Raw genomic sequence first — 22,402 nt, forward strand, 5'->3', positions numbered from 1 at the left:
ATTCATTATTTTCACTATTTTCCTCCTGTCCTTTGTAATAGAATCACATTAGAATTGTCAGGTCAGATCAGGTCACCACTTTTGATGCTGTCTTCACCGACATTGCGTACTAACCATAGACGGCGCAATTAAATTTTTATCAAGGGGGTAATTAAATAAAATGTCAGGTTATTGGGAATCAATATTATTTTATTTAAGTCAGAAACGATTAACAAACCATTTCTGTATCGCATTGTGGCGATTGACCTTCTTCTGAAGCTGCAAAATCCCATACATGAGCGCCTCAGCGGTTGGGGGACACCCCGGGACGTAAATATCGACCGGAATAATCCGGTTACAGCCCCTATTGAACCGTTAATTCGTAATTTAGTTTCCTATAAGCATACCTGACCACGGAATAGGAATAGTGATAATACCCGCCCCCATTGGCACAACTGCCCATTGAAATGACCCATCTGGGTTCGGGCATTTGATCGTAGACTTTTCTCAAACTTGCCGCCATTTTATTGGTGACGGTTCCCGCCACAATTATGACTTCCGTTTGGCGGGGCGAAGCCCTAAAAACGACGCCGTACCGGTCCATGTCGTATCGCGGGGCTGCAATGTGCATCATTTCGATAGCACAGCATGCCAAACCGAAGGTAAGGGGCCACATTGAGGTTTTCCGGCCCCAGTTCAGCAAATCGTCCAGACGGGCTAACACCCATTCGGTTTGGTTTTTAGGGCGGAAGGGCGAGTACGGACGGCGTTCGGGACAGGTGGACTCGCACCTGATGGGGTGGAAAAACTTGTTTCTAAATAGCTGGAATGGAAGTCTTTTAAATTGTGACATGACGTTTTTGGAAAATGCGCCCATTTTCAAAACGTGTGGGGAATTGTGGTGTGTGATTGGTGGCAGTGTTTAGTTTTAGTGTGTGAGAGAGAGATTCGATAGCGGCGATGGTGGTGTGGAGAGAGATGGAGACAACTGTCTAAATCCAATCGTGTCCATTATGTTGGCCAATGACCGATTATAGTAAGCATTTTTTTGCGTTTTGTCGAGTGTGCAAATCCCTCGTTTCGAGTCTTCACCAAAAACCGTGCTTTATTGTTAAGAAGTGATCCATGCATCGAGTTTGGTGTCATTCCGTACCAATACCACCAAAAAAACCCGAGGAACTTGTTACCGCATCTCGCTAGCAACATTCGAATCGCTCCATCTCCGTCTGTCGCCCGGCGACTGTGATACAAAGCTGTGGTGACGTGTGCGTAATTCACTCGAAGCGCAGTCGGTGTAGTGTATTTTTTATTATTAAGATTGGCGAACATAACCTCAATTAGGCAGAGAGAGGACGCGTGTTTGAATAATTTACCATTTGGCGACGCAAATACGGCCATCCGACTTAACAGCTCGAGATGATTTTGTACAGTTGGGTAAGTGGGCGCTTGATTGTTGGCGGGGGTGGTTTTGACCGGGCGATTCCAGGGCGCGAACAGCTACGGCCAGCTGGGCTTGGGACACAAGTCCGACGAGGAGGTGTCTCCCAAAGAGGTGAACCTCGGCGACACCGACCTGGTGGCCGATAATATCGTTGCCATAGCCGGCGGCGCGGGCCACACTTTAATTTTAGACAAAAATGGGTTCGTCTATTGTTGCGGGTGGAACTCCAAGGGCCAGTTGGGCACCAGCGATGATACTCTGAAAATCACCCAGATTGAAATTCTGAAAGGCTTTCGGATAGTTCAGATTTCATGCGGCTGGGATTTCAGCGCCGCGGTGTCCGAATGCGGCAAGCAGTTTGTCTGGGGGAACAACTCCTACACCCAGCTGGGGCTCTCTAAAAGCATCACCTGCACGGGGATCCCGTCGCGGCTGCAGGTGTCCCAGAAGCTGGCCACTGGCTTCAAACAGGTAAGGTTCCACAGGGTTAGGGTGACCAGATTTGTCTTAATAATAATAATAAATATCCCACCATTCTAATAAAAGAAAACCCAAAAATCGTTTACTTATGCAAGGTCCGGCGACCTTACCGCGCGTCCAAGACAATCGCGACTTTTAATTCTAATGCTTCTAGTCTTTTTTTAATTCTTGTCTTTGTAAGTAAAAAATTACCCAAAGATTAGTCAGGCAAGTATAATGCAAAAAAATCGTGATTTCTTATCTACGTAAATAAAAATAAACGGAACAGATAAACAAAAAATCAATATCTCGTAATTCTCGGTCACTTAACATCTCTTAAAGTACGAAAGAAAACAGTGAAACATATACATTGGTACGAAAGTCGCCAAACGGTGACTTTTATTGGAGCAGGATTTTCTCAAAAAGAAGTCAATAGTTACAAGAGCTTGACGACGTTACAGCAAAAAACAGTAAATGCCGAAGACCGACTTTTACGCATTATTTAAAAAAAAACGTTTTTGTTCTGCAAAAAAATTAAAAAATGACCGTCAGCATGCTACAGATACCATTGGCCCTTTTTTAACGGTAGCTCTGCTAGAATTTGCTCGAATACAATTTCACGATTTGCAGATAAGTCCAAATCCTGTTTTTATATCAATAATCGTCCTCTAAAGATATGGAGAAGACTTTTTTCATTTGATAACTTTCAATGGCTATCTTAAGAAATAGAGATGAAACCATATTTCGTATTTGCGAACGATTTGCTGCTCTACTTGGTCCACAATTTATTTTAATACATGTTAAGTAATAACCTGATAACGTTGAAAAAATATGAAATTTCAGTTTTTATTCCTTAAATTTGCGCCGAAGTGATCAACAAAATTTGATAGTAACAATAGTTACAAAATTTATTTTGCTGTAAAAATCAATTTTTGTCCGGGCAAAATTTTGTGTCTGGTCACCCTCACAGGGTAGTCTAAACGGGGGCAATGTGTGTGCAGGTCAGCTGCGGGCTGCGCCACTCAGCGATGCTCAACAAGGACGGTGGTCTTCTAGTCGCAGGCACGGGCAGCAAGGGCCAGCTGGGCCTTGGCGATAACTTTGATGACAACAACTACCTGAGTATATCCAAAGTTCCGGACTTAGAGGACATAGTGAGCATAGCGAGTGGCCAGCACCACACCGTGGTCCTGAAGGAGGACGGCACCGTGTACAGCTGGGGCGAGAACAAGTACGGGCAGTTGGGCATTGACCCCAACATCTCGAACAGTTTCGTCCCGATGGAGATCCTCCATGACGCCAATCTCGGCTCCGTGTACGCGGGCTGGACACACACGGCGGCCCTCTCCAAGTCGGGCGAGGTCTTCACCTGGGGGCGCAACAGCTACGGCCAGTTGGGGGCCCAGAGGGAGGTCACCTACAAGCCGGAGAAGATCCCCGGACTTAAGGACGTCACACAGTTGAGCGTCGGCTCCGAACATAATCTAGCCGTTACCAAAGATGGGAAATTGTTCGTTTGGGGGTGGAATGAGCACGGGAGCTGCGGAACCGGTGATAAAACCGACGTCTGCAAGCCCACGCAGATTTTCGCTAATAGAAAAGTCAAGGCGGCTTTTGCTTGTACCGGTAGTTCTTTCGCTGTTGTCGAATAGCAATAATTAATTCTCTTTTTGATGTGCATAAGTATTTTTATAAAGAATTATTATTAATTGAATTATTGTATTCCGTATTTTTATAATAAAAATGTGTTGCATGATTCCATGACGGCGTTTTATTTAGCCATGTTGGCACAACCGTTTGTTTGTGAGTGGTTGCCCTTAGAAACGCAAATAAAAACAATTCAACAATAATGTTGAACACGTTCCGGGCGCGGAATAATTGGTAAATATTTATTACTTTACAATTTTTCAAGATAAATATTTGTGCAAATTTGTTTTGAAGCGCAATTTATCGTAATAATCAGTTTAAATTCTCCTTAAGTCAGCTAGACAAAGACAGTCAATTGGTTCACAATTAGTTTGACTGAGACGAGTTGAGTAATCGGAAGTCAAAGTACTTGAATTTGATATCAAAAACACTAAACAAACGTACCAAAATAACTTTATCTCGTTTATCTTAAATTGAGATTGCAATTTTACAAGAAAATCGGCTTGGGAGGTTATTTATTCATTAATCCTCGGTAGTATAGTGGTCAGTATCCCCGCCTGTCACGCGGGAGACCGGGGTTCGATTCCCCGCCGGGGAGACTTTTTTTTCATTTTTTCTTTATTGAATTTAGCGAACAGGAGGCTAAATTCGTCCAAGACCGTATTGTCTCAGTCGAGCGAACAATCGGTGAATTATGCCACGTTTTCGGGCAGTATTCCCGGAAAGCGGCCCGTCTGAGAGACAAAGGGGACGAAATTGCCAAAGTCACGCTCGAACACGCTGAAGCGGAACAACTAAACCGATCTCTAAGCCTAGCTTTGGAGAATTTTGCCGACTGTATCTCGCTTTTGAGTTCTTACGGCGACCTCAGAGTCCAGAATTTGGACAGTAAAGTGATTAAAGAGTTTGCACGCTATGAGGACATTTGTAAACATGCCAAAGACGAAGTTAAGCAAATTTACAACGCTAGGGAGAAAGAAATTGCGAGGAAAAGACAGCTGGATCGGATTAAAGAACGCAATCCGAGGAATAGGCAACAAATTGTTAGGGAAATCATTTCAGAATTTGTAATAAGTGAGAAATTGTAGATCCAAGCTGAGACCGAGTTAGTAAAGGCGAGTGCCGAGTTTTCGAAGACTTTGCGTAACTTGGAGGAAAAAAGCACGGAGTTTGAGAGACAAAAACTGCACGATGTTAAGTCGATTTTGCTCGACTTTGTTGCGATAGAAATGGGGTACCACGCCCGGGCTCTGGAGGTCTTGACCAATGCCTACAAAGCTGTGAATTCGATGGACGAAGAGGCCGACTTACAGGTAAGTAAACTCGCTTAAATAAAAAAATAAACCAATACGTTGGACAGGACTTTCAAAAAACTAGTGGAAAGGTGGAGGCGGTAATAATTGACTCGGGTTTTTTATTTTATTTCTTGTTTTTTAAAATTGCAGGAGTTTAAAAAGTCGCTGCGGCGCCCGGACAGTTCACGCAACGTGGGTTCGCGCAGTCTTTTTCGCTCTAGCAATTCGCTGGGTTCCCTCAAGGGTCTTTTTACCCCCAATAACAAAAAACCAGAGGGGATTCCCAGAAAAGCGTCCAAAAGTGAGGAAACGCTCGACTCCATGAAACGGAGCATTTCCGACACTGAGGACAGCCTCAGCGACAGTGCGAACGTCTCTGAGAATGTTTCCGACACTGAGGAGCCCTCGTCCCCCATCAGACCGCGGAAGCCGCGCAAATGAAACATTCGCATGCTTAGTTCTAATTTATTAATAAAACGGTTCAATGGTACATTAATTAATTTAGGACTTAAACAACTATCAATTCAGTGGTACTCGAGTTTTACTTATCCGCCCCCTCAACTCCCGCTTGAGTCATCAGATCGCCGATATTTTTCTCCAAATCGTCGATCCGGTTGCCCATTTCATCTATTCTGGTTAAAATTTGATCGGACATGTTTTGAAATTTGTCTTGGATGGTTTGCAACAGCCCCTGAACCTGTTTTTTGATAGAATTGTAAAATTTTGACGTGTGAGGTTATGACAACTTACGTATTGGGTTAATTCTTGGACATTTTTCGGGTCGTTGGTGTTTGTGGCGGTGAAGGATTCACAGTCGTTGTTCATTTCGACTTTATCGTCCACCATACTGAGGAAAATGCTAGATTTTGCTCAAATAAAACGGAAAATGTTTAATCGAAAAACGTCACTCTTTGTACCAGGCGCGGTGGGGATGTTGACTGATTTTTTTGAGTTTGCGTGTGTAGACTGTTGATTTTTATTATGCACGCAGGGGTAACAAGGGGGACATGCACCCCAACGGGGCTGAACGAACACAAGGAAATTTAAAAAGTGAAAAAAGAGTATCAAAACCGGTGAAATGGATTAGATACTTTTAAAAATTTAAAGAATAGAAATTGGCAGAGTTTATTCATATTGGATTTCTCGATGATTTTTCTTTCAAAAAATATTTAAAAAAATCGAAAAAAGTAAATGTGGGACGGTTATGCCATTACCATTAAAACCAAAGTAACTAAACATATAAAAAGTCCCTAAAAATATTTTTATCTTTGCATTTTTTTGTGTCCATTATTTACATATTTGTACTTTAAAATAATGTCTTCAGACAGTTCCGAAGACGAAGACTTGGATAAATTACGCGAAGCCGCCGACAGCCAGCTGTTAAATAACGCCTTATACAACAAAACCGAACGTAAGCTGAAAGTGAGGTTACATCACTATTTTAATTTAAATTATTAGCGAAATTGGAGGAACCCCCGAACACGAAACCACAGTCATTACGCCGTAGCAAGGACGAGGACGAGCAATTTAATCTGTTCCGTGTATCCCCAGAATTCCAAAATTACGTCGCCAAGCATTTGTCTCAAATCCTCGATAAATTGTTAAAAGAAAGACTCGAAACGAAAAACTACGAAAATTACGTGAAACCAAAACGACGGAAAAGTGGGATCAAATTACTTCGTGATTCAGTGCATTGCATAAGTGTAAAAACAAGAGACGTTGCGCCACAGGTGAAAAAAAGGCAAGTTGAGGAGGACGAAAGCGACAACGAGGCTAAATTTCGAGCTGTGGCCGTAAGTGCTGACGATATTTTAAGCAAAAAAGACACAAAACACTGGTCTACACGTAGCAAAGCGCCCGTTTATGCCTATTACAAAACGCAGCAAGGCCTTATCCTTAAATAAATAAAGTTTCGTTCATTTTTTAATGTATTTTACCGTTCAATTCCACTTTTTTGTTGAAATAAATTCAAAAAAAAATTTTTCTTGGTTGGTAGCGCTGACCATTAACCTCAACCTTCGAAAGCTAACCTCAAAACCGTGCCAATGAGTTTTCCTCGCCTAATTCGCTTATTTTAGTGTTAAAAACTCCACAATGTTCGCATTTTTTACGTTATTTTTAACCGCGGCCACCGTAACGTATTGTGATAACTTTTCCAGTATTAACCTCCCCGATTCTCACTTACCATATTACTTCACTAACTTTCCCAAAATCAGGGAAAAGTGCGACAAAGACCCACAATGCCCTTACAAAACCTCTCTAAACAGCCCCAAATGCTGGGGCTACGAATACAACTGTCTGGAATCGGAGCGCTTTTCAGCGCCCCGATGCCCAGGCGACCACAAAGGCTGGGTCAAGTCCAAGTCCGACCAAATTAACACTTTTTACACCCAAGCCGATTTCGGCTTTGTTAAGCAACAATTGCGCGAGATGAAACTGCTCTGTGAGCCCCTTTTCGCCGACGATAGTTCTCTCGAGTGTTCGGAACATTTGCGCTTTTGTCGGGGGCGCAACCTCATGATCAACTTCACCGATTTGCGGACGCGCGAGGACCCAATCAGGTACAAAATGGACGTTTTAAAAGACGGCCAAATTGGGGGCTACTGCGACTTTAAACAAGCGGCACTGGAGGAGCAGACGGACCACTTGAGCCCCTTGCAGAGCTGGGCCCCCGAAATGAGGTACTTCGCTAGGCTTGCGCGTAGGCCGATAGTCGAAGGCGATTGCGATGTAGTGATAGAGAAACCCACGTTTATTATGAAAATTGACGCTAGTACGTGGCCGTAAAATTGGGGCCCGATTTTGACGCAAGTTTTGCTTTTAGCGGTGAATATGTACCACCATTTCTGCGATTTTCTCAATCTTTATGCTTCAATACATTTGAATTCGACCCAATGGGACGCTTTCTCGACCGATGTTCACGTGTTGATTTGGGAGACTTACACGTACAGGTCGGCGTTCGGGGACACCTGGGAGGCTTTCACCGATCATCCCGTTTGGGATTTGAAGACTTTTAGGGGCGAAACCGTGTGTTTTAAGAACGTGGTGTTCCCCCTTTTGCCTCGCATGATTTTCGGGCTGTATTACAACACCCCGATTATCTACGGGTGTGAGAACAGCGGCCTGTTTCAAGCCTTCTCCCAACATATTTTACACCGACTCAAAATCCCCTTTCACCCTCGGAACAATAGGAAAATTAGAATTACGCTTCTTGCCCGCGATACGAAATATCGCAGGATTTTGAACGAGGACGAACTTGTTGAAGCCTTGGCGAAAAATCATGACTATGAAGTGCAAAAAGTTGTCTACAATAAGGACGTTCCGTTCAAGAAACAGTTAGAGATTACGCGGAATTCCGATGTTTTAATTGGGGTACATGGGGCTGGCTTGACGCATTTATTGTTTTTACCGGACTGGGCGGCTGTTTTTGAATTGTAATTCGTTTGAGTTGGGTGGAAATTAGTGTAATTGAGGGGTTTTAGGTACAACTGTGAAGATGCGAACTGTTATTTCGATCTGGCAAGGTTAAGGGGGCTCAAGTATGTCACGTGGGAGAAACTGGATAAACTAAAGTCACAGGAGGATGTAAGAATTTAATTTACTTAATTATAATTCGAATTATAACGACGCTAATGCTTTCAATTAAATTTACAATTGATTACAAAGAGTTACAAATAATTCAATGTCGCCAATTTATTTTAAAAATTAATTAGAAATTTAATTTAGACATCTTTGAATCACGGGCGACGACTACAATTTTTATATGCGATTTTTATTGAAAAAAAAAAATTAGCAAAAAGAGTTTATTGAAAGTTACGACTCAACGAAAATACATTCAACCCAGTGCCAAAAAATTATTTGAGACCAAATATAGAATTTTTTAATTTCTAACGACACATTTTTTATTCATATTGGTTTATTACAAGAGTGGATTTTTCTTCAACTCATTTTTTCATTAAAATTAAATTGTAAAACAATTTTTAGGGAACTCATGATGGTGGGGCTCACGCCAAATTCGCCAATTACTCTTTCGACGTAAAAGAGTTTTTACGATTAGTTGCAAAGGCAGCAAAACACGTTGAAAACCATCCCGATTTTAAAAATTTAATTTCCAAACTTGATAATGAAATGGACCATGACGAACTGTAATTTATTACAAACTTTGACTAATTGTTACTAATGAGATTAACTGTTTTTTTACTAAATTATTTATTTGTACGTAAAAATGTGAGATAAATAAAATACTTGAAAGTCGATTAGAGTTTTAATTTGATTTGTTTTGTAAAAAGGACACATACAATTGCGCAGTTGACCAACATATAAACGGTAATAATTCCTAAACTAACAACAGACGAAACTTGAAGTGTATCACATAAAACGTTGACTAGGCCGGTTAATAAATTACTGACCAGGAAAAAAACTAAACCGTTGTAGTTAATAGCTTGAAAAATGAGCGGTAGTTGGAGGTTGACATGTAGCTTATTCCTGAAAGTATCTTCTAAAATTTTCGCAAAAATATAGTAAAGTCCAGTCATGAAAATCCCAATAAAAAGAACCCAAAAACAGTAGGCCGAGTTTGCCAATTTCCGGGAAATCCCACAATACTTTTGCCAGATTTGTGACAAAAACAGCATCAAAGTGGCCAAAAAAACAAACTTGATCACGGTTTTCTTAACCCCTTCCCCCCCTTTTTTCAAACCGACGAAGTAACTAAAATTGGCCGAAAACATGTACAAGGAGACGTACCCAAAACACGAGATGATCCCCTCTCTATTAGCGGTCAAAAAATTGCTACGTTTGTGATCATCCATAACGAAATTTTTCAAGCCACCCTGTAGCAAAGACTCGTGCGATAGCAACAACAAAGTCGCATTGATAAAAATATATTTGACTTCAATCACGCTAAAAACGAGCGAAACTACGATTTTGATCACCGCCAGCGATATGAAAAAATTCCAGTGGACCCCATATTCAGTCACCGGGACGTGATAACCCAGCAGTTTTGTTCCAAAAAAGCGCCCCACGCCCAGTACCAATAGCGGTACAGCCCCCTTGAGCGACCTCCCCAGGTCGGTCCGGCCCGCATCCACGATCCCGTTGGAGAAAATGAACAGCCCCACGCCCACATCCATGAGACTGTACCCGTACGTCTTGGTTTTGGCAAACCGGCGCGGGAAAATTAAAAAATCAACGGCCAGAATCGCAATCACTGAAATTATGTTGATGGTGGAGCGGCTGTTAGTGATGTAGTCGTGGGTTAGGGGGGCTTGTGGTGGTTTGGCGGAGAGGGGCTTGGAGCCCCGCAGCCACAAAATCAGCGATAGGGTGATGATGAGAAATGTGGAGAGGAGTTCGAAAGTGTAGTCCGATAATACTGTCACGTTTAAAATAATGGGGAGGACTAGAGTGAGGAATTCTATGGTGAATTGGAGGGGGAGGTTTTTGGGGCGGGTTTGGAGCAGGGTCACGATTATTGTGGTGATGGTGGTGTAGAAAAGGCTCGGGAGGATTACGCCGATTATTTCGTAGGGGGTGGTCCCCGTGGAATGCATCAGGTGGTCCCTTTGGGACTTGGACATCTTGACCGGTCAAAAATCTGGAAAAAATTATACTTGTTGGTTAAACTGGGGCAGTTGAGCTACCTGTACTAGTCATAGCCCTGTAGCAATTGCACAAAATAAATTATAAACAATTTATTGATTTTTCGGGACATAACCACAATTCGCTCAGTGATTTTTGTGTTTAGGTGTTGGTACCTAATTCAAGTTTTACGGCTAATAAAAGGCGAATTTGGCAATTTCATACTTTATTTAGCTTGGGATTGAATAAAACGGCACAAATTGGTCGATTCGTCCTCAGTTGTTCGAGTTTTTGTCGTCACTGTCCAGACTGTAGGTCTCCGGTAGGGTTTTTGATTTTTTGCAGTGTCGCCTCAAAAATTTCGAAATTCTTCCCGCCAAGCTGGGCCTGCGACTGTTCGAAGTTTTGCTCTCCAAACTGAGCGTGTTTTCCGAAAGCGTTTCGGTTTTAATACTGGCCGTGTTTTCGTGTGGTTCCTCCTGCTTGTTGTAGTAGGGGTCCCACGAAGACAGGGGTACGAGGTACTCGTCGTTTTGTTGCACTAAGGTCGCCAGGTTGACCATGGAGGGGCTTTCGCCCAGGTGGGAGCCGTCCCCCGGGATGGCGATGTCGTGCATGTCCCATTTGCTGGGTCTGCGCTTGAACGAGAGCCCATCGCACCGCACTCGCACTATTGTTATCTCCGAATCGGTGGGCTTGATGTCGGAGGGGCTGAAATAATCGCCCTCGCTTATTAACATGTTGGGCTCTTCGAATCGTATGAATTTGTCGCTGGTGGTAGCCGCACTGGAGTAGGCATATCTATAATTTATGGGAGTCGACTGTTTAGAGACGTTGTATTGACCCAACTTTTTACGAGCGTCGATTATGTCGTCGATTTGTTTGTAGTTTTCGAACGAGTTCAGCATTTTTACGTGGAATTTTGCATTGAGGTGTCATTTGAGTGACTTTTGAGACGGGTTTGGCACGTTTTTATTTAGCAACGGGGAAAAATCCAAATCCAAAAGCCCAATTTTTGGACCCACCTCTCTCAACATAAAAACCAATCAATAACATCAGAATAAAAAAAATAATTTAAAAATACAAAAATTATTTTTTACAGCAATTACTACAAATTCTTTTGCTCCTTGTACACAATGCAGTCAGTAATTATACCACTTTTACTTAAACTTAGAACTTGAACACTTTGAACTCATAATTAGTTATTGTGTAATAAAATTTTATTATAAATAAAACGTAACGATGACTTAAGTGGTCATATTCCAGAGCTTTGGGCGTTTCTACTGTTATAGTGTTCACAGTTTTAGAAGTAAAGTTGTAATTTTTGTTGTTAAAAAAAAACAGTTTATGGTCATAAAAAATTGCCCTTCTTGTGGGTTTTGATCGCGAATACTAATCAAAAATCAAAAACTCTAATTTAAACACTGATGGTCCCCATTCGATGATTTTGTCTTAATAGCAATTACGGTAATGTTTATTGCGCCTTCTGTTCTTACTTATTTTGCCCAATACATCATTCAGGATAAAAGAGGTAGTTAATGGAAGTTAACGATGTTTACATTTTTTGCTGTCATTTGATCGGTGCTTATGTTAATCACATGCGAGGATTATTATTTAACTCATAATTACACGTGCAGCGAGTCAGTGGACCTATAATACACCAGGGGATTCACGTAAAATTAAGCGCCTCAGACACATGAAATTATTTATAATTATTAATTAATATCGACAATGTATTGTGTGTTGCATTTTCTTTTTGAAAGGCTCGTGGTTTTACGTTAAACGACCTGGTGGTATATAGGGTGAGCCAAGTATATTTTTTATTTTTTTCGAAGCATCTAAAAATACTAAGTAATTCTATTAAGGGTAATGAAAGTTTGCAAACGCTGGCTTGAGTAAACACCATGATTTAGCTTTGGAGTGATTGACATCATCATGACACGCGAAAAATCACTTATCATAATTAAACCGAAATGACTGTTTACTGAATTGGCTTTTATTCATTATTAAAGTGTCATTGTTTTTTTTTGTATGATATTTTTTGGACTTAATTTTTTTGTTTCTAAATCCTACAGAATTGAAAAATAAAGTATATATGTTCTGCTGCTGGATTAAGACACGAAATCGCTTAAAAATAAAATTATGCTCTATAATATAGCTAGGTTCCTTATAATATACTACCGGGGGACTTAAAGAAATATTGGAAAGATTTAATTATTTATTTTATTTTTTATTTTAGAACTTTCGAAATAAAGTGTATAAATTACCTTCTAAATGTATTACAGTGGAACTTTAGTAGTCCGGTGATTCACATAATTTTAACCCTGTGGTTTTATCTGCTGTTTTTGTTATATTTTTTTTAATGATTGTTTAATTTCTGAATTATTTATTGCTTATTTAAAGTAGTTTGACCTAAAAACCATGGCATTATCACATTGGCAAGCTGCAGAAAACAAGAGGGTGGCCAAAAATGTTAGAATTGACGGCGCCATCTGTTCAAAATTCTTTGAAACGACATTTAGTTGCCTTTCGAAGAGGGGATGAAGTATAGAATTCAATGAACTCCTATGACATAATTAGTTCACTTCGCACCGTCGAGTAGTGCACTTGAACTCAACTACTTTCTAGCGCTCTCCATATTGACCTACATCTACAAAAATCACTTTCTAATTCTCAAAATAACCTAAGATTTTTGACCAAGTAATTGCTACGCAACGTACACGGAATAATTGGGTGAGTTTGACTGAAAATGTTGGATGAATGTGAGGTTACGTAATGTTTTCAGAGAAAATGCCTTGCCCATTTCTAACAAGACTAAGCCAAAACTACGTTAAAAATTATGGGACCCTTTTGCTTAAAATGTACGGGAACCAGTGTCCCGTGGTGTCAAGCACCATGAGCACAATTGCCGGAGAAGACGTAAAAAGTCAAGGTAGAAAATATTCACGTTCTTAGCAAAAAAATCAAATTTCGAGTAGTTTTAGACACCCAAAAATCAAACACCCCGTGTCCATTCTTGAAGGAAGTCAACAATGTTATTAAAGAGGTAAAAAACGACGACACCATTGAAATGAAGAGTGATGTAGATTGTGAGTTTGTGAACATATTGAAGGCGGAAGTAATTGGTTTTTTCTAGCAGTATTTCCATATGACAGTTTTTTCCACCAACAAATAATGAAGAAAAAAAAGGAGCACAGCTACCGTGTTTTCAAAAAAGTCAACAGGCTAGCAGGCCCTGGACAGTTTCCAAGTGCTTTGGAGTACTCATGGGGCGAAAAACCCATCACGGTTTGGTGCTCGAACGACTATTTGGGAATGTCTTGCCATCCCAAGGTTAAGGAGGCTGTGAGGTATGTCAAACTTTCCTTCAATTAAAATTCCGTTATTTGGAAATTCAGTTGGCACACCTGAAAAATGAAATTTTCACAGCCTACTCGATCTGAAATCATAATTCCCTGTTTATTATCACTATCAGTTATGATAAATAGTTATACATTAATGGTTACATAATGTAAAAAATACTTATCAGCATGACAAAGTTGAGTTTGACATTTTAATTGCGCTATAACGGTGACAAGTCAAACTGCTGTATCGAATAGTTTATTAGCATTGACAAAGTCCAGTCACGTTTGATTTACGTCAACAAGGTCAAAGTTGTTAGCATTTGGGCTTTTTATTTTACTGTTAGGTTGCGACTTGTAATTACTTTTTATTTTATATTAACCTTTCAATTAGGTAACAAGATAAATATATCGATTAGTAGTGCGCTTATAGAATGGCTGATTCGAGGCCAAATATTTGCACCGTGGTCCAAGATTTATACAAATCTAGTTTTTACCAGCGAAAATGTCAACTTTCACTAAATTTACGGTTGCCTAATGGTTGAAAATTTGTGTATTTAAATTTCAATAATTATTCAAATTGGAAAACTACCTCAAGCAGTTTTACTTTCTTCTCTTCGTTTTTTCGAGAATTTTTTCTGTTAATTTGCGACTACTATTATTATACTGTTTTTGTTTGTAAAAGACTACACTTCTGTTATTTAACAAGTTCTCGTTGAAAATTTTCCTGAAATAAAACTCAAAGTATTTTTTTTCCATTGGGTTTTACCAAAGCGGTTTAAGTATTAATTTCATCTCGGATATCATCTTATACATGTTTGTGTTTCTACCTGGACTGCGCAATAATAGGCGGGGATTTCCGATTAATTGTACACAATTTATTATTTTATGATAATAAATAATATCCCACACCTTCAACATCGTTTTAATTATCTTCTTAACAATGTTAAGAATTCAACGTTTTTGAAAATGCACTCATACCAGTGTCAATGCTCGTAAATTAATTTTTATTTTAATATTTATAAAACTCTTAGTCAAAAATTCGTTTAAAATAATTTTTTTTGGTCATAAGGTTTTAATTCACCGAAATTTTAGGGAAGCTCTTGATAAGTACGGCACAGGGGCTGGTGGTACTAGAAATATTTCGGGAAATTCAACATTGCACGAAAAGCTGGAAGGCATTCTTGCACAACTGCACCAAAAAGAGAGAGCTCTGCTCTTTACTTCTTGTTTCGTTGCAAATGACTCTACTCTTTTCACCTTGGCTAAAACACTGCCAGGTATTTGGGTCGAAAATTTAAGCGAAAATTTTGGTAATGAATCAATTTTAGGATGTCATATTTTTTCCGACGCCGGAAACCATGCTTCAATGATTCAAGGCATAAGAAACAGCCAAGTACCAAAACACATTTTCAAGCACAATGATCCCGCACACTTGGAAGATCTGCTGAAGACTGTTAATAAAAATATTCCGAAAATAGTTGCATTTGAAACCGTTCATTCAATGTCAGGGGCTGTTTGTCCCTTGGAAGTAATTACGAATATTGGATTCGTTTCTTTATTTATTTATTCATTGATTTTAGGAACTTTGCGACGTTGCTCACAAATATGGGGCGTTAACTTTTATTGATGAAGTCCACGCAGTTGGACTTTATGGTGAACATGGAGCTGGAATTGGCGAACGTGACGGAAAGCTCCATAAAATGGACATAATCTCGGGTACTTTGGGCAAAGCCTTCGGAAACGTTGGTGGCTATATCGGTTAGTATATTTACAATACATGAATATTTCACGAGTAGAATACAACTTTTTTTCTATATTAGGACAAAAGAGTTGATAAAGAAATAGTTAAACATCTACAATAAATAAATATGTTGATTATTTTTTCAGCTTCGTCTGCGACTCTGGTCGATATGATCAGGTCTTACGCTGCTGGTTTCATCTTCACCACTTCGTTACCACCCACTGTGCTGTCGGGTGCTTACAAAGCAATCCAGATCCTGGCCTCAGATGAGGGTAGAGAACTGCGAAGACGTCACCAGGATAATGTAAAATATTTAAGAGGCAATTTATTGAATAACGGATTCCCCGTGGAACATACGCCTAGTCATATCATCCCGATTAAAATCGGAGACCCGGTGCAGTGTGGAGCCGTTTGTGACACTTTGTTGAAAGAAAAAGGTCACTACATACAAGCTATCAACTACCCCACTGTTGCCAGAGGGCAAGAAAAACTGAGATTGGCGCCGACCCCTCATCATACTAAAGAGATGATGGATACGCTTGTTGGCGATCTTAAAGAAGTGTGGCAAACTTTAAATTTGCCGTTTACCGGACTTCAGTGCGGAAAGGTGTGTTGATGATTCAAATTAAAATATAATTATTTATCGTATTATTTCTTCCAGAACTGTCCCTACTGTCAAAAGCCGCTTCTATTTGACTACTTTGAATCCAGATCAAGACTTGAACAAGGTTGTGGGAAGGATCTTAACTGTACTATTCCAAACTGTCCACAGTTGGTTGGTGTTGTGTAAAAAAACTGGAGATTATTTTTATGGAAGTTAAAGGTGTTGGTACATTTTATTCTCAAGTTATGGAAGATGTTAAAAATGTATTGTCAATTTATGGAACTATTATACTAGATAAGCAAATATAAAAAGTTGAAAGATGCATTTGTTTTTATTTTACACCCCAGTTACATGGAACCTCTTTAAAATTCAACCAAAAGCGTCCTTTAGTGGTTCTGCGATTAAGTAGAAAATTTAAGTACTAAAAAGAAAAAGAATCACGATAAAAGCTTACTGCGCCTTTGTCTTGCCCCCTTCACTCAAGATAAAAGAATTAATTAACGGAAGTTAACGATGTTTACATTTTTTTGCTATCACTTGACCCTTAGTTATGCCAATTGCATGTGAAGATTATGAATTAACTCATAATTATACGAGAGGCGAGTCGAAAACGCCGAATTATTCATGCCCCCTTCACTTTGTGAAAGTGCGCCGCCTCTGGTTATTACTCCTTGACCCGTTTTTGACAATTGTCAGCTGTCAAGTGTCATTATTGAGGTTATAATCAAAAATTTCGTACTTTTCCGCTTTGTAAATGTAAATCCACATAAAGCATCGAAAAAACAGTGATTCCAATCACGATGGAGGCCCCGGACTGCGAGACGAGCAGCCTAGACGAGGAAACATCCTCTCTGCTCAATAACGGATCATCGGGTGATTGTGAAAAGGGCTCCCAGTTGAATGATTTTGACGATAACGAAGACACCCGGTCGGAATTAAAATTTGATCGAGGTAAAGTAGCGCTTTAGTTATTGCCGGGCTTCACCTCCCCTCATCACAGATCTGGAAACGGACGCGGAACGCAAAAAACGCGCCTTGATTGAGGAAGCTCTGAGTAACAATAATTCGACGTTGAAAACGTACCAAGAGCTGGCAATTGACGAGTTTGGGCTAGTCGGCGACGACTTGCGGTGCAAAGTGTGGCCGCTGTTGCTCGAACTGGACCCCAATAATTTGGAAAAGACCCCGCTTTTGGAGGAGCTGTCCAGTCATAGTGAGTACGAGCAAGTTGTCCTGGACGTGAACCGCTCCCTCAAGCGGTTCCCCCCTGGCATTCCATACAAGCAGCGGCTGGCGTTGCAAGACCAGCTCACTGTCTTGATATTGAGGGTGATCATCAAGTACCCCCATCTGCGGTACTACCAGGGCTACCATGACGTCGCCATCACGTTTTTGCTGGTGGTGGGCGAAGCCCTGGGCTTCAGCATCATGGAGCGCCTCAGCACCGACCATCTGCGCGAGTGCATGGAGCCCACTATGGAGAAGACTTCATATAGACTGACCTACATCTACCCCCTTCTGAGCCGGGTCGACCCCCAGCTGTACGAGTTCATGGACAGGTAACGTTGCCACAGGGTGTCACTTTACTGTCTTCGGTTTCCCTCTAACCATGTAACTAAACTATCAGCTAGTGTAATAATTTCTGTTAGGTTAAGCTCCATAATCTTCGTTTGGAGCTACTTTCCAATATTTCTTTACTTCCAAAATTTCCACTCAAAAAAATCAAATCCCTGTTTCAACTTCAGGGCAACGGTCGGGACGATGTTCGCCCTGCCGTGGTTCCTGACCTGGTTCGGGCACTCGCTCAACCAGTACAAGGACGTGGTGCGGCTGTACGACTTCTTCTTGGCGACTCCGCCCCTGATGCCCCTTTACGTGGCGGCGGCCCTGGTGGTGGAGCGCCGTGAGGAGGTGTTCGAGCAGGGCTGTGACATGGCCAGCATCCACTGCCTCCTCTCGCAAATCCCCGACAATTTGGATTTTGAGGCGATCTTGAGGCGGGCGCTCACCTACTACAAGAACCATCCTCCGCACAAGCTGGAGGGCGACGTGAAGAAGCGGGTGAAGAAAGAGTACGTATACTTGAGCTTTTTTAGGAAGTTGTACTGTTTGCTTAAAAGCTTGTTCACTCTTCGCTTTTACTGGCTCTTGATTTCTTCTCTGCTGTTCCGTAGTAATAAGATGAAAAATGTGTAGTGTAGTTGTAAAAGTTGTTGAAATAAATGCGTTTGCACTAATCGATTTCCTGTCTTCCAAGTCCTAGCTTTGTGTGTGCGTGATAATTAGTACATGAATGGTTTATTTTAAGAGCTGAGCAGCGGAAGAAAGAAGAAATGAGGGTGAGGAAAAGGCTAAACAGGAATAACACCCTTTGGGTGAGGTTTAGTAACAGGATGCCCACGTGGTTGCTTTTCAATTACCGAAGTCGGTATGGATTGCTGTTCGCCACAGCGACGGTTTTGCTGGGATATTATGCATATTATCTGAAAACCACGAATGCTTCACACAGTTTTTTCGGGTAAAGAAATCCCCAAAATACCACAATCCGATTAAACTATTGTTTTTTGCAGTATTTTTAATACATGACATTTAATTACAGTGGGACCCATAAAGACGATGATGCATAACAGGTTTTATACGAGCTTCTAGTTTATTTATTTATTATTTTTAAAGTCAGTAATCGTTCCAACTGTTGTTTATCACAAATGTATACATAAAGTTTATTCAACCACGAAATGATCGCTACCAAGGTCATAACTACTGTACACTTCTTGTAAATAAGAGGCTTCTAGGGATTGTTACTTTTTCAGCAAATCTATGATGTACATACTACAGATGAGGAGGCAAATATACCGAAATAAAATGGATGAGATTCTAGCATATGCCAAAAATTATTATCAGTGTGATATTTATTTTCAATTCCAGTTGTTTATTTTTATATACGGTGCGTTCGGACGTCCGCTTTTTATGTTGTGTTATAGGAGAAAATACAGGCAGTATTTTTATATTTTGTTATGTGAATGTAAGTGTAATTAAGTGCAATCTTTTGTATTAGTTTAAGGTGTATAAAGAGGTCAATAAAGTTTTTACTAAAAAAGTTGCGTTTTTCTGATGCCTGATAGTGTGTTATCAACGTTGAAGGTCAGAGGTACAGAAGGCGTTACTGTGTTCGGATCAGTAGGGCTCAGTTTTTAGCATACATTTCAAATTTAAACGCTGTAAAATAAATTGTTTGAAACAATTCAGTCGTAAAAGTAAGGGGAAATTACATATTATTATTTTTAAGCATTGATAAAAATTGCGTACAAACGCAAAAAGCCATATTTTTTTTATTTATCGCTTTTAGGTATAATTAGCCTCCAGGTGGGGTATTCGCTATTCTATTCTGAAGGCTAATATTTAAGCATTTTCATTTTTTGTACCTGGCAGTGTTTCAATAAGACGCAAAATGTTAAAACTCGTTATGTTTTTACTCTTGGCATTTTTGCCTTTAATGTGGTTTGCAAGTGAGGGTAAGAATTTCGATTTTTGAAAAACTGAAATGACATGATTTTACCACAGACACTGTGACTGATCCTGCCCCGGTTACGTTTCCTGAGGATTTAGAAAATATGGCTCCAGAAGCACCATAATTTAATAAAACTCGAAACAACTCTCAATCTTTTTTATTGTTATTTCCAATATACATATCACAAAATACAAAACATAAATAAAACACTCAAAATCAGGAAGAGAAGGGAAGTAACAGCGTTAAAATTTCGGTAATTTCTAAATCACACGTCGTTAATGAGATTGGCAATGTAGCTCAGAACGTCCTTATTGTTGAGAATTTGCATATGATCGACTTTGGGAAGCTGCTTCGAGTAGACTTTTTGTTTCTGGAGGCTCTCCCAGTGGAGACACCCTTCAAGCGACCTCCGGTTCACAGTCCCGTCCCCGTCCCCATTGATCAAAGTGGGGTACCCATCCAACCACGTCCCTGGCTTGTAAAACAACCTAAACAACCAATCACGATCGAGCACAACAGCGCCACCTACCGTTCAACCGTATCAACCCCGACCCCGTACAAGCAGTGCACCTCAACCCCTGGCGGCCGGTAATCCAGCTGATACTTCTCAGTGTCTTTGCGCATTTCCCACCCGTTGGGGAAATTAATCGCTTGGAAAAACTCCTCCAGGTTATTCAAACTGAAATTTTTCCGACTGGTTTGCACCAAGACTTCGTCCGGCTTCCAGAAGAGCTTGGAGGGGAGGAGCCACGCCAGGCTGGGGGAGGTGATCTGCTCCTCCCGCATGACGCTCTCCCGCAAAACGTACGACCCCAAATCGTCCCCTTCAATTTCCAATTAACTCATTTTTTTTTAATTTAAAAATTAAAATTACCAATCGCGTAGACTTTGACCGCTTTCATGGAGCCCCCCCAGGCCCCACTTAGCGTAACCAAAGACCTGATGTACTTGTCTTTCCAGTCTTGCGTTTGCTGGTTCAGGAAAAACAAAGACATGGGGCCCCCCATCGAATGTGCAATGATAATGACCGGCTGATTGTTATTTTCCGTGTACGTTTGTTCAATTAGGGCCTTGAGATCGGTAAAAAACTGTTGGTTTTCGTCTGAAAAAAACATTTTTTTGGGGTTGTTGGGGTGAATGTGAGACACTCACTGGGCGCTTTGCGGAAGTCGTAAGGTGCCCCTTTCATGGTTTTGTTGCGCTCGTGGCCGAGACTGACCAAGGTCTTGGCAATGCTGTTGAAATACGCACCTGCAGAGGCATGGCTGGGGTCCAGCCACTCCACAGTCTCGGTGCCCCCAAAGCCGGGGATCCTGATCTCGACCCCGTCGTTATTGCGCGTTGTTCGAGTGGCGTTATCATAGATCAGTTTAATATTGTCAATCCAGCAGTCGATGACTAGGGGCACCAGCAGCTCCATGTTGAGCCATATGTTGAAAAAATCCGACGTTGTCTTTTCACAAATGTAATGCACTGAGGCTGATTTGTTGAGTTTGGCTTCGACTTGAGAGCCCCCATCGCCTGGGATTAACACAACGGGGTTTAAACCGCCTCTGGCTACCGCCAAAATTACGAAAAAACTACAGATTTTGAGGTTATATGAGGCTGACATCGTCGAATTTTTGCTTTCACGGTTAATTTTGGCGTGACTGGGAAGATAATAATTAAATTCACTCACTCAGGTCGGTTCGCTGGGACGAGTTAAATCGACCATGATATTTTCTTATTGAAAAACACTGATATTTTGGATACAATTGACAATTAATGACCACAGATGATTTTGACGTTTGTTACCAGTGGCGGCGGATTGTTTATTTACTGAACAAAGACAAAAAGAGCCGTTTTATGCAAAATAAACAGAAATGAAACGATTTTTTGGAGGTATGCTGACGCGGGTTACACATCACACCATCCCAATCACAAGTGAATCTTTTTTTGAACTTTGAACGGGTCACAAACCAGTGGCGTAACACCTTCTAACACATTGGACGCAAACGTTTAAAAGAGGCTTAAATTCCGTTCAAATTCGTACTTTTAGAAAATCCTGAAAAATCTGAAAAAATACCTGGAGACGACCAAATGACGTGACATAAAAAAGTGAAACACAAACGAAAAAATTAATTATTTTTACTGATAAAAAGTACACTGCTCTTATTGACGCAAAATTTGTCTTTTGCGCGCACTTGAAACAACACGTTTATCTATTTTTATCAAAATGTTTACATTTTAATTGCCTAATTCTTCAGATTATATTACCATTAGCGTCCCTAATGGGTATAATAGACATGTTCAAGATTGTTTGTTTTATTTTGATTTGTATTGTCGAATATAAGTCCTTTTTTAAAGGAAATTTAATTCTCTACAAACTTCTTTCTAACATTTCTCTGTATCCTTAACTGTATTCGCAGCGTTTTAAAAAATACAGAACAAAGTACAAATTTTAAATTTCAAATAATTTTTGTCGTGTGTTTTTTATAAAAATTTTAATCTTTAGTTTTTTTTTGCCTGTTAAGAGGGACAAAGTCTACATTTTTCCATTTTTTCCAAGTAATTAGAAAATTAGAAACAATGCTCTGGCAACCAATAATACACCTGGACATTTGGCTAGCCTATATTAACTCCTTGTAATATTGCGGTGACTCCCCCATTTGTGCTCTTTATCCGCGTTAACCGTGTCATTAATTACCCGTTCTCTTCCGCATTACCACCATCTCACTTCTTTAATCCCCCGTCCCATAAATAACAATCAGCGCACACGTGCTCGTCAATCGTCTAAATCCGATTTCGATCAATCCTCGGAATTC

General features: G+C 40.5%; 11 protein-coding genes and 1 non-coding gene across 15 annotated transcripts in view; 6 read left to right on the top strand and 6 right to left on the bottom strand.

Moving 5' to 3' along the window:
* LOC657024 (glutamate receptor ionotropic, kainate 2) overlaps positions 1–22,402 on the bottom strand; it is a 318,038-nt gene that overhangs the window by 194,995 nt on the left and 100,641 nt on the right. The window lies entirely within an intron of this gene.
* LOC135266340 (NADH-quinone oxidoreductase subunit B 2-like) lies at positions 169–856 on the bottom strand. Its single transcript, XM_064356881.1, has 2 exons — positions 387–856; positions 169–343 (listed from the first exon to the last, which is right to left on the bottom strand). The coding sequence occupies exons 1-2, from the start codon at positions 854–856 to the stop codon at positions 199–201; spliced, it is 615 nt and encodes a 204-aa protein (XP_064212951.1). The 3' UTR covers positions 169–198.
* On the top strand, positions 960–3,640 carry LOC655683 (uncharacterized protein). The gene is made up of 3 exons (XM_962244.5): positions 960–1,413; positions 1,466–1,891; positions 2,881–3,640. The coding sequence occupies exons 1-3, from the start codon at positions 1,396–1,398 to the stop codon at positions 3,529–3,531; spliced, it is 1,095 nt and encodes a 364-aa protein (XP_967337.1). The 5' UTR covers positions 960–1,395; the 3' UTR covers positions 3,532–3,640.
* Positions 3,645–5,348, top strand: Fam92. 2 transcript variants are annotated; one of them, XM_008195141.3, is made up of 5 exons: positions 3,645–3,760; positions 4,158–4,569; positions 4,615–4,839; positions 4,887–4,919; positions 4,972–5,348. In XM_008195141.3, exons 1-5 carry the CDS (start codon positions 3,729–3,731, stop codon positions 5,260–5,262), a joined length of 993 nt encoding a protein of 330 aa, XP_008193363.1. In that variant the 5' UTR covers positions 3,645–3,728; the 3' UTR covers positions 5,263–5,348. The 2 variants fall into 2 exon arrangements, with proteins under 2 accessions (XP_008193363.1, XP_967258.1); XM_962165.4 differs by lacking the exon at positions 4,887–4,919.
* Positions 4,053–4,124, top strand: TRNAD-GUC (transfer RNA aspartic acid (anticodon GUC)). Its single transcript has one exon. It is a non-coding gene; the product is annotated as a tRNA-Asp (tRNA).
* LOC655527 (uncharacterized protein) lies at positions 5,273–5,785 on the bottom strand. Its single transcript, XM_962080.4, has 2 exons — positions 5,572–5,785; positions 5,273–5,518 (listed from the first exon to the last, which is right to left on the bottom strand). The coding sequence occupies exons 1-2, from the start codon at positions 5,665–5,667 to the stop codon at positions 5,363–5,365; spliced, it is 252 nt and encodes an 83-aa protein (XP_967173.1). The 5' UTR covers positions 5,668–5,785; the 3' UTR covers positions 5,273–5,362.
* On the top strand, positions 6,751–13,134 carry Eogt (EGF-domain O-GlcNAc transferase). Its single transcript, XM_961903.4, has 4 exons — positions 6,751–7,594; positions 7,646–8,255; positions 8,304–8,406; positions 8,806–13,134. Exons 1-4 carry the CDS (start codon positions 6,916–6,918, stop codon positions 8,968–8,970), a joined length of 1,557 nt encoding a protein of 518 aa, XP_966996.1. The 5' UTR covers positions 6,751–6,915; the 3' UTR covers positions 8,971–13,134.
* LOC107397980 (uncharacterized) lies at positions 9,072–10,400 on the bottom strand. Its single transcript, XM_015980339.2, has one exon. The coding sequence runs from the start codon at positions 10,398–10,400 to the stop codon at positions 9,078–9,080; it is 1,323 nt and encodes a 440-aa protein (XP_015835825.1). The 3' UTR covers positions 9,072–9,077.
* LOC135266341 (uncharacterized) lies at positions 10,611–11,367 on the bottom strand. The gene is made up of 2 exons (XM_064356882.1): positions 11,251–11,367; positions 10,611–11,202 (listed from the first exon to the last, which is right to left on the bottom strand). The coding sequence occupies exons 1-2, from the start codon at positions 11,307–11,309 to the stop codon at positions 10,677–10,679; spliced, it is 585 nt and encodes a 194-aa protein (XP_064212952.1). The 5' UTR covers positions 11,310–11,367; the 3' UTR covers positions 10,611–10,676.
* On the top strand, positions 12,978–16,412 carry Alas (Aminolevulinate synthase). 2 transcript variants are annotated; one of them, XM_015980333.2, is made up of 9 exons: positions 12,978–13,134; positions 13,187–13,333; positions 13,380–13,490; positions 13,538–13,751; positions 14,838–15,022; positions 15,074–15,273; positions 15,326–15,503; positions 15,633–16,093; positions 16,148–16,412. In XM_015980333.2, exons 2-9 carry the CDS (start codon positions 13,192–13,194, stop codon positions 16,274–16,276), a joined length of 1,620 nt encoding a protein of 539 aa, XP_015835819.1. In that variant the 5' UTR covers positions 12,978–13,134; positions 13,187–13,191; the 3' UTR covers positions 16,277–16,412. The 2 variants fall into 2 exon arrangements, with proteins under 2 accessions (XP_015835819.1, XP_966729.2); XM_961636.4 differs by having other exon boundaries at positions 12,979–13,134; positions 13,541–13,751.
* LOC655058 (TBC1 domain family member 20) lies at positions 16,678–19,749 on the top strand. Of its 2 annotated transcripts, none has more exons than XM_008195139.3 (7): positions 16,678–17,041; positions 17,091–17,649; positions 17,836–18,162; positions 18,399–18,608; positions 18,690–19,344; positions 19,437–19,602; positions 19,652–19,749. In XM_008195139.3, the coding sequence occupies exons 1-5, from the start codon at positions 16,891–16,893 to the stop codon at positions 18,715–18,717; spliced, it is 1,275 nt and encodes a 424-aa protein (XP_008193361.1). In that variant the 5' UTR covers positions 16,678–16,890; the 3' UTR covers positions 18,718–19,344; positions 19,437–19,602; positions 19,652–19,749. The 2 variants fall into 2 exon arrangements, with proteins under 2 accessions (XP_008193361.1, XP_966645.3); XM_961552.5 differs by having other exon boundaries at positions 16,680–17,041; positions 18,661–19,344.
* LOC654991 (phospholipase A2 group XV) lies at positions 19,741–21,642 on the bottom strand. Its single transcript, XM_015980341.2, has 4 exons — positions 20,751–21,642; positions 20,473–20,700; positions 20,128–20,422; positions 19,741–20,086 (listed from the first exon to the last, which is right to left on the bottom strand). Exons 1-4 carry the CDS (start codon positions 21,208–21,210, stop codon positions 19,864–19,866), a joined length of 1,206 nt encoding a protein of 401 aa, XP_015835827.1. The 5' UTR covers positions 21,211–21,642; the 3' UTR covers positions 19,741–19,863.

Source organism: Tribolium castaneum, chromosome 5 (assembly GCF_031307605.1).
Source record: "Tribolium castaneum strain GA2 chromosome 5, icTriCast1.1, whole genome shotgun sequence".
NCBI lineage: Eukaryota > Metazoa > Arthropoda > Insecta > Coleoptera > Tenebrionidae > Tribolium > Tribolium castaneum.

Bases quoted from the DNA above. Each gene is read 5' to 3' on its own strand.
- LOC135266340 (XM_064356881.1), bottom strand. From the start codon at position 856: ATGGGCGCATTTTCCAAAAACGTCATGTCACAATTTAAAAGACTTCCA. The intron at 344-386 runs GTATGCTTATAG...ACGGTTCAATAG, and splicing joins TATTCCTATTCCGTGGTCAG to GGGCTGTAACCGGATTATTC.
- LOC655683 (XM_962244.5), top strand. The intron at 1,892-2,880 runs GTAAGGTTCCAC...ATGTGTGTGCAG, and splicing joins TGGCCACTGGCTTCAAACAG to GTCAGCTGCGGGCTGCGCCA.
- Fam92 (XM_008195141.3), top strand. From the start codon at position 3,729: ATGTTGAACACGTTCCGGGCGCGGAATAATTG. The intron at 4,570-4,614 runs GTTAGGGAAATC...GAGAAATTGTAG, and splicing joins CGAGGAATAGGCAACAAATT to ATCCAAGCTGAGACCGAGTT. The intron at 4,920-4,971 runs GTAATAATTGAC...TTAAAATTGCAG, and splicing joins CTAGTGGAAAGGTGGAGGCG to GAGTTTAAAAAGTCGCTGCG.
- LOC655527 (XM_962080.4), bottom strand. From the start codon at position 5,667: ATGGTGGACGATAAAGTCGAAATGAACAACGACTGTGAATCCTTCACC. The intron at 5,519-5,571 runs GTAAGTTGTCAT...ATCAAAAAACAG, and splicing joins TCCAAGAATTAACCCAATAC to GTTCAGGGGCTGTTGCAAAC.
- Eogt (XM_961903.4), top strand. From the start codon at position 6,916: ATGTTCGCATTTTTTACGTTATTTTTAACCGCGGCCACCGTAACGTAT. The intron at 7,595-7,645 runs GTACGTGGCCGT...TTTTGCTTTTAG, and splicing joins TATTATGAAAATTGACGCTA to CGGTGAATATGTACCACCAT. The intron at 8,256-8,303 runs GTAATTCGTTTG...GAGGGGTTTTAG, and splicing joins TGGGCGGCTGTTTTTGAATT to GTACAACTGTGAAGATGCGA.
- LOC107397980 (XM_015980339.2), bottom strand. From the start codon at position 10,400: ATGTCCAAGTCCCAAAGGGACCACCTGATGCATTCCACGGGGACCACC.
- LOC135266341 (XM_064356882.1), bottom strand. From the start codon at position 11,309: ATGCTGAACTCGTTCGAAAACTACAAACAAATCGACGACATAATCGAC. The intron at 11,203-11,250 runs GTTGGGTCAATA...CATAAATTATAG, and splicing joins ATAATCGACGCTCGTAAAAA to ATATGCCTACTCCAGTGCGG.
- Alas (XM_015980333.2), top strand. From the start codon at position 13,192: ATGCCTTGCCCATTTCTAACAAGACTAAGCCAAAACTACGTTAAAAAT. The intron at 15,274-15,325 runs GTAATTACGAAT...CATTGATTTTAG, and splicing joins GGGCTGTTTGTCCCTTGGAA to GAACTTTGCGACGTTGCTCA. The intron at 16,094-16,147 runs GTGTGTTGATGA...TATTTCTTCCAG, and splicing joins CCGGACTTCAGTGCGGAAAG to AACTGTCCCTACTGTCAAAA.
- LOC655058 (XM_008195139.3), top strand. From the start codon at position 16,891: ATGGAGGCCCCGGACTGCGAGACGAGCAGCCTAGACGAGGAAACATCC. The intron at 17,042-17,090 runs GTAAAGTAGCGC...CCCTCATCACAG, and splicing joins GGAATTAAAATTTGATCGAG to ATCTGGAAACGGACGCGGAA. The intron at 17,650-17,835 runs GTAACGTTGCCA...TTTCAACTTCAG, and splicing joins CTGTACGAGTTCATGGACAG to GGCAACGGTCGGGACGATGT.
- LOC654991 (XM_015980341.2), bottom strand. From the start codon at position 21,210: ATGTCAGCCTCATATAACCTCAAAATCTGTAGTTTTTTCGTAATTTTG. The intron at 20,701-20,750 runs GTGAGTGTCTCA...TGTTTTTTTCAG, and splicing joins CGACTTCCGCAAAGCGCCCA to ACGAAAACCAACAGTTTTTT. The intron at 20,423-20,472 runs GTAATTTTAATT...TGGAAATTGAAG, and splicing joins GGTCAAAGTCTACGCGATTG to GGGACGATTTGGGGTCGTAC.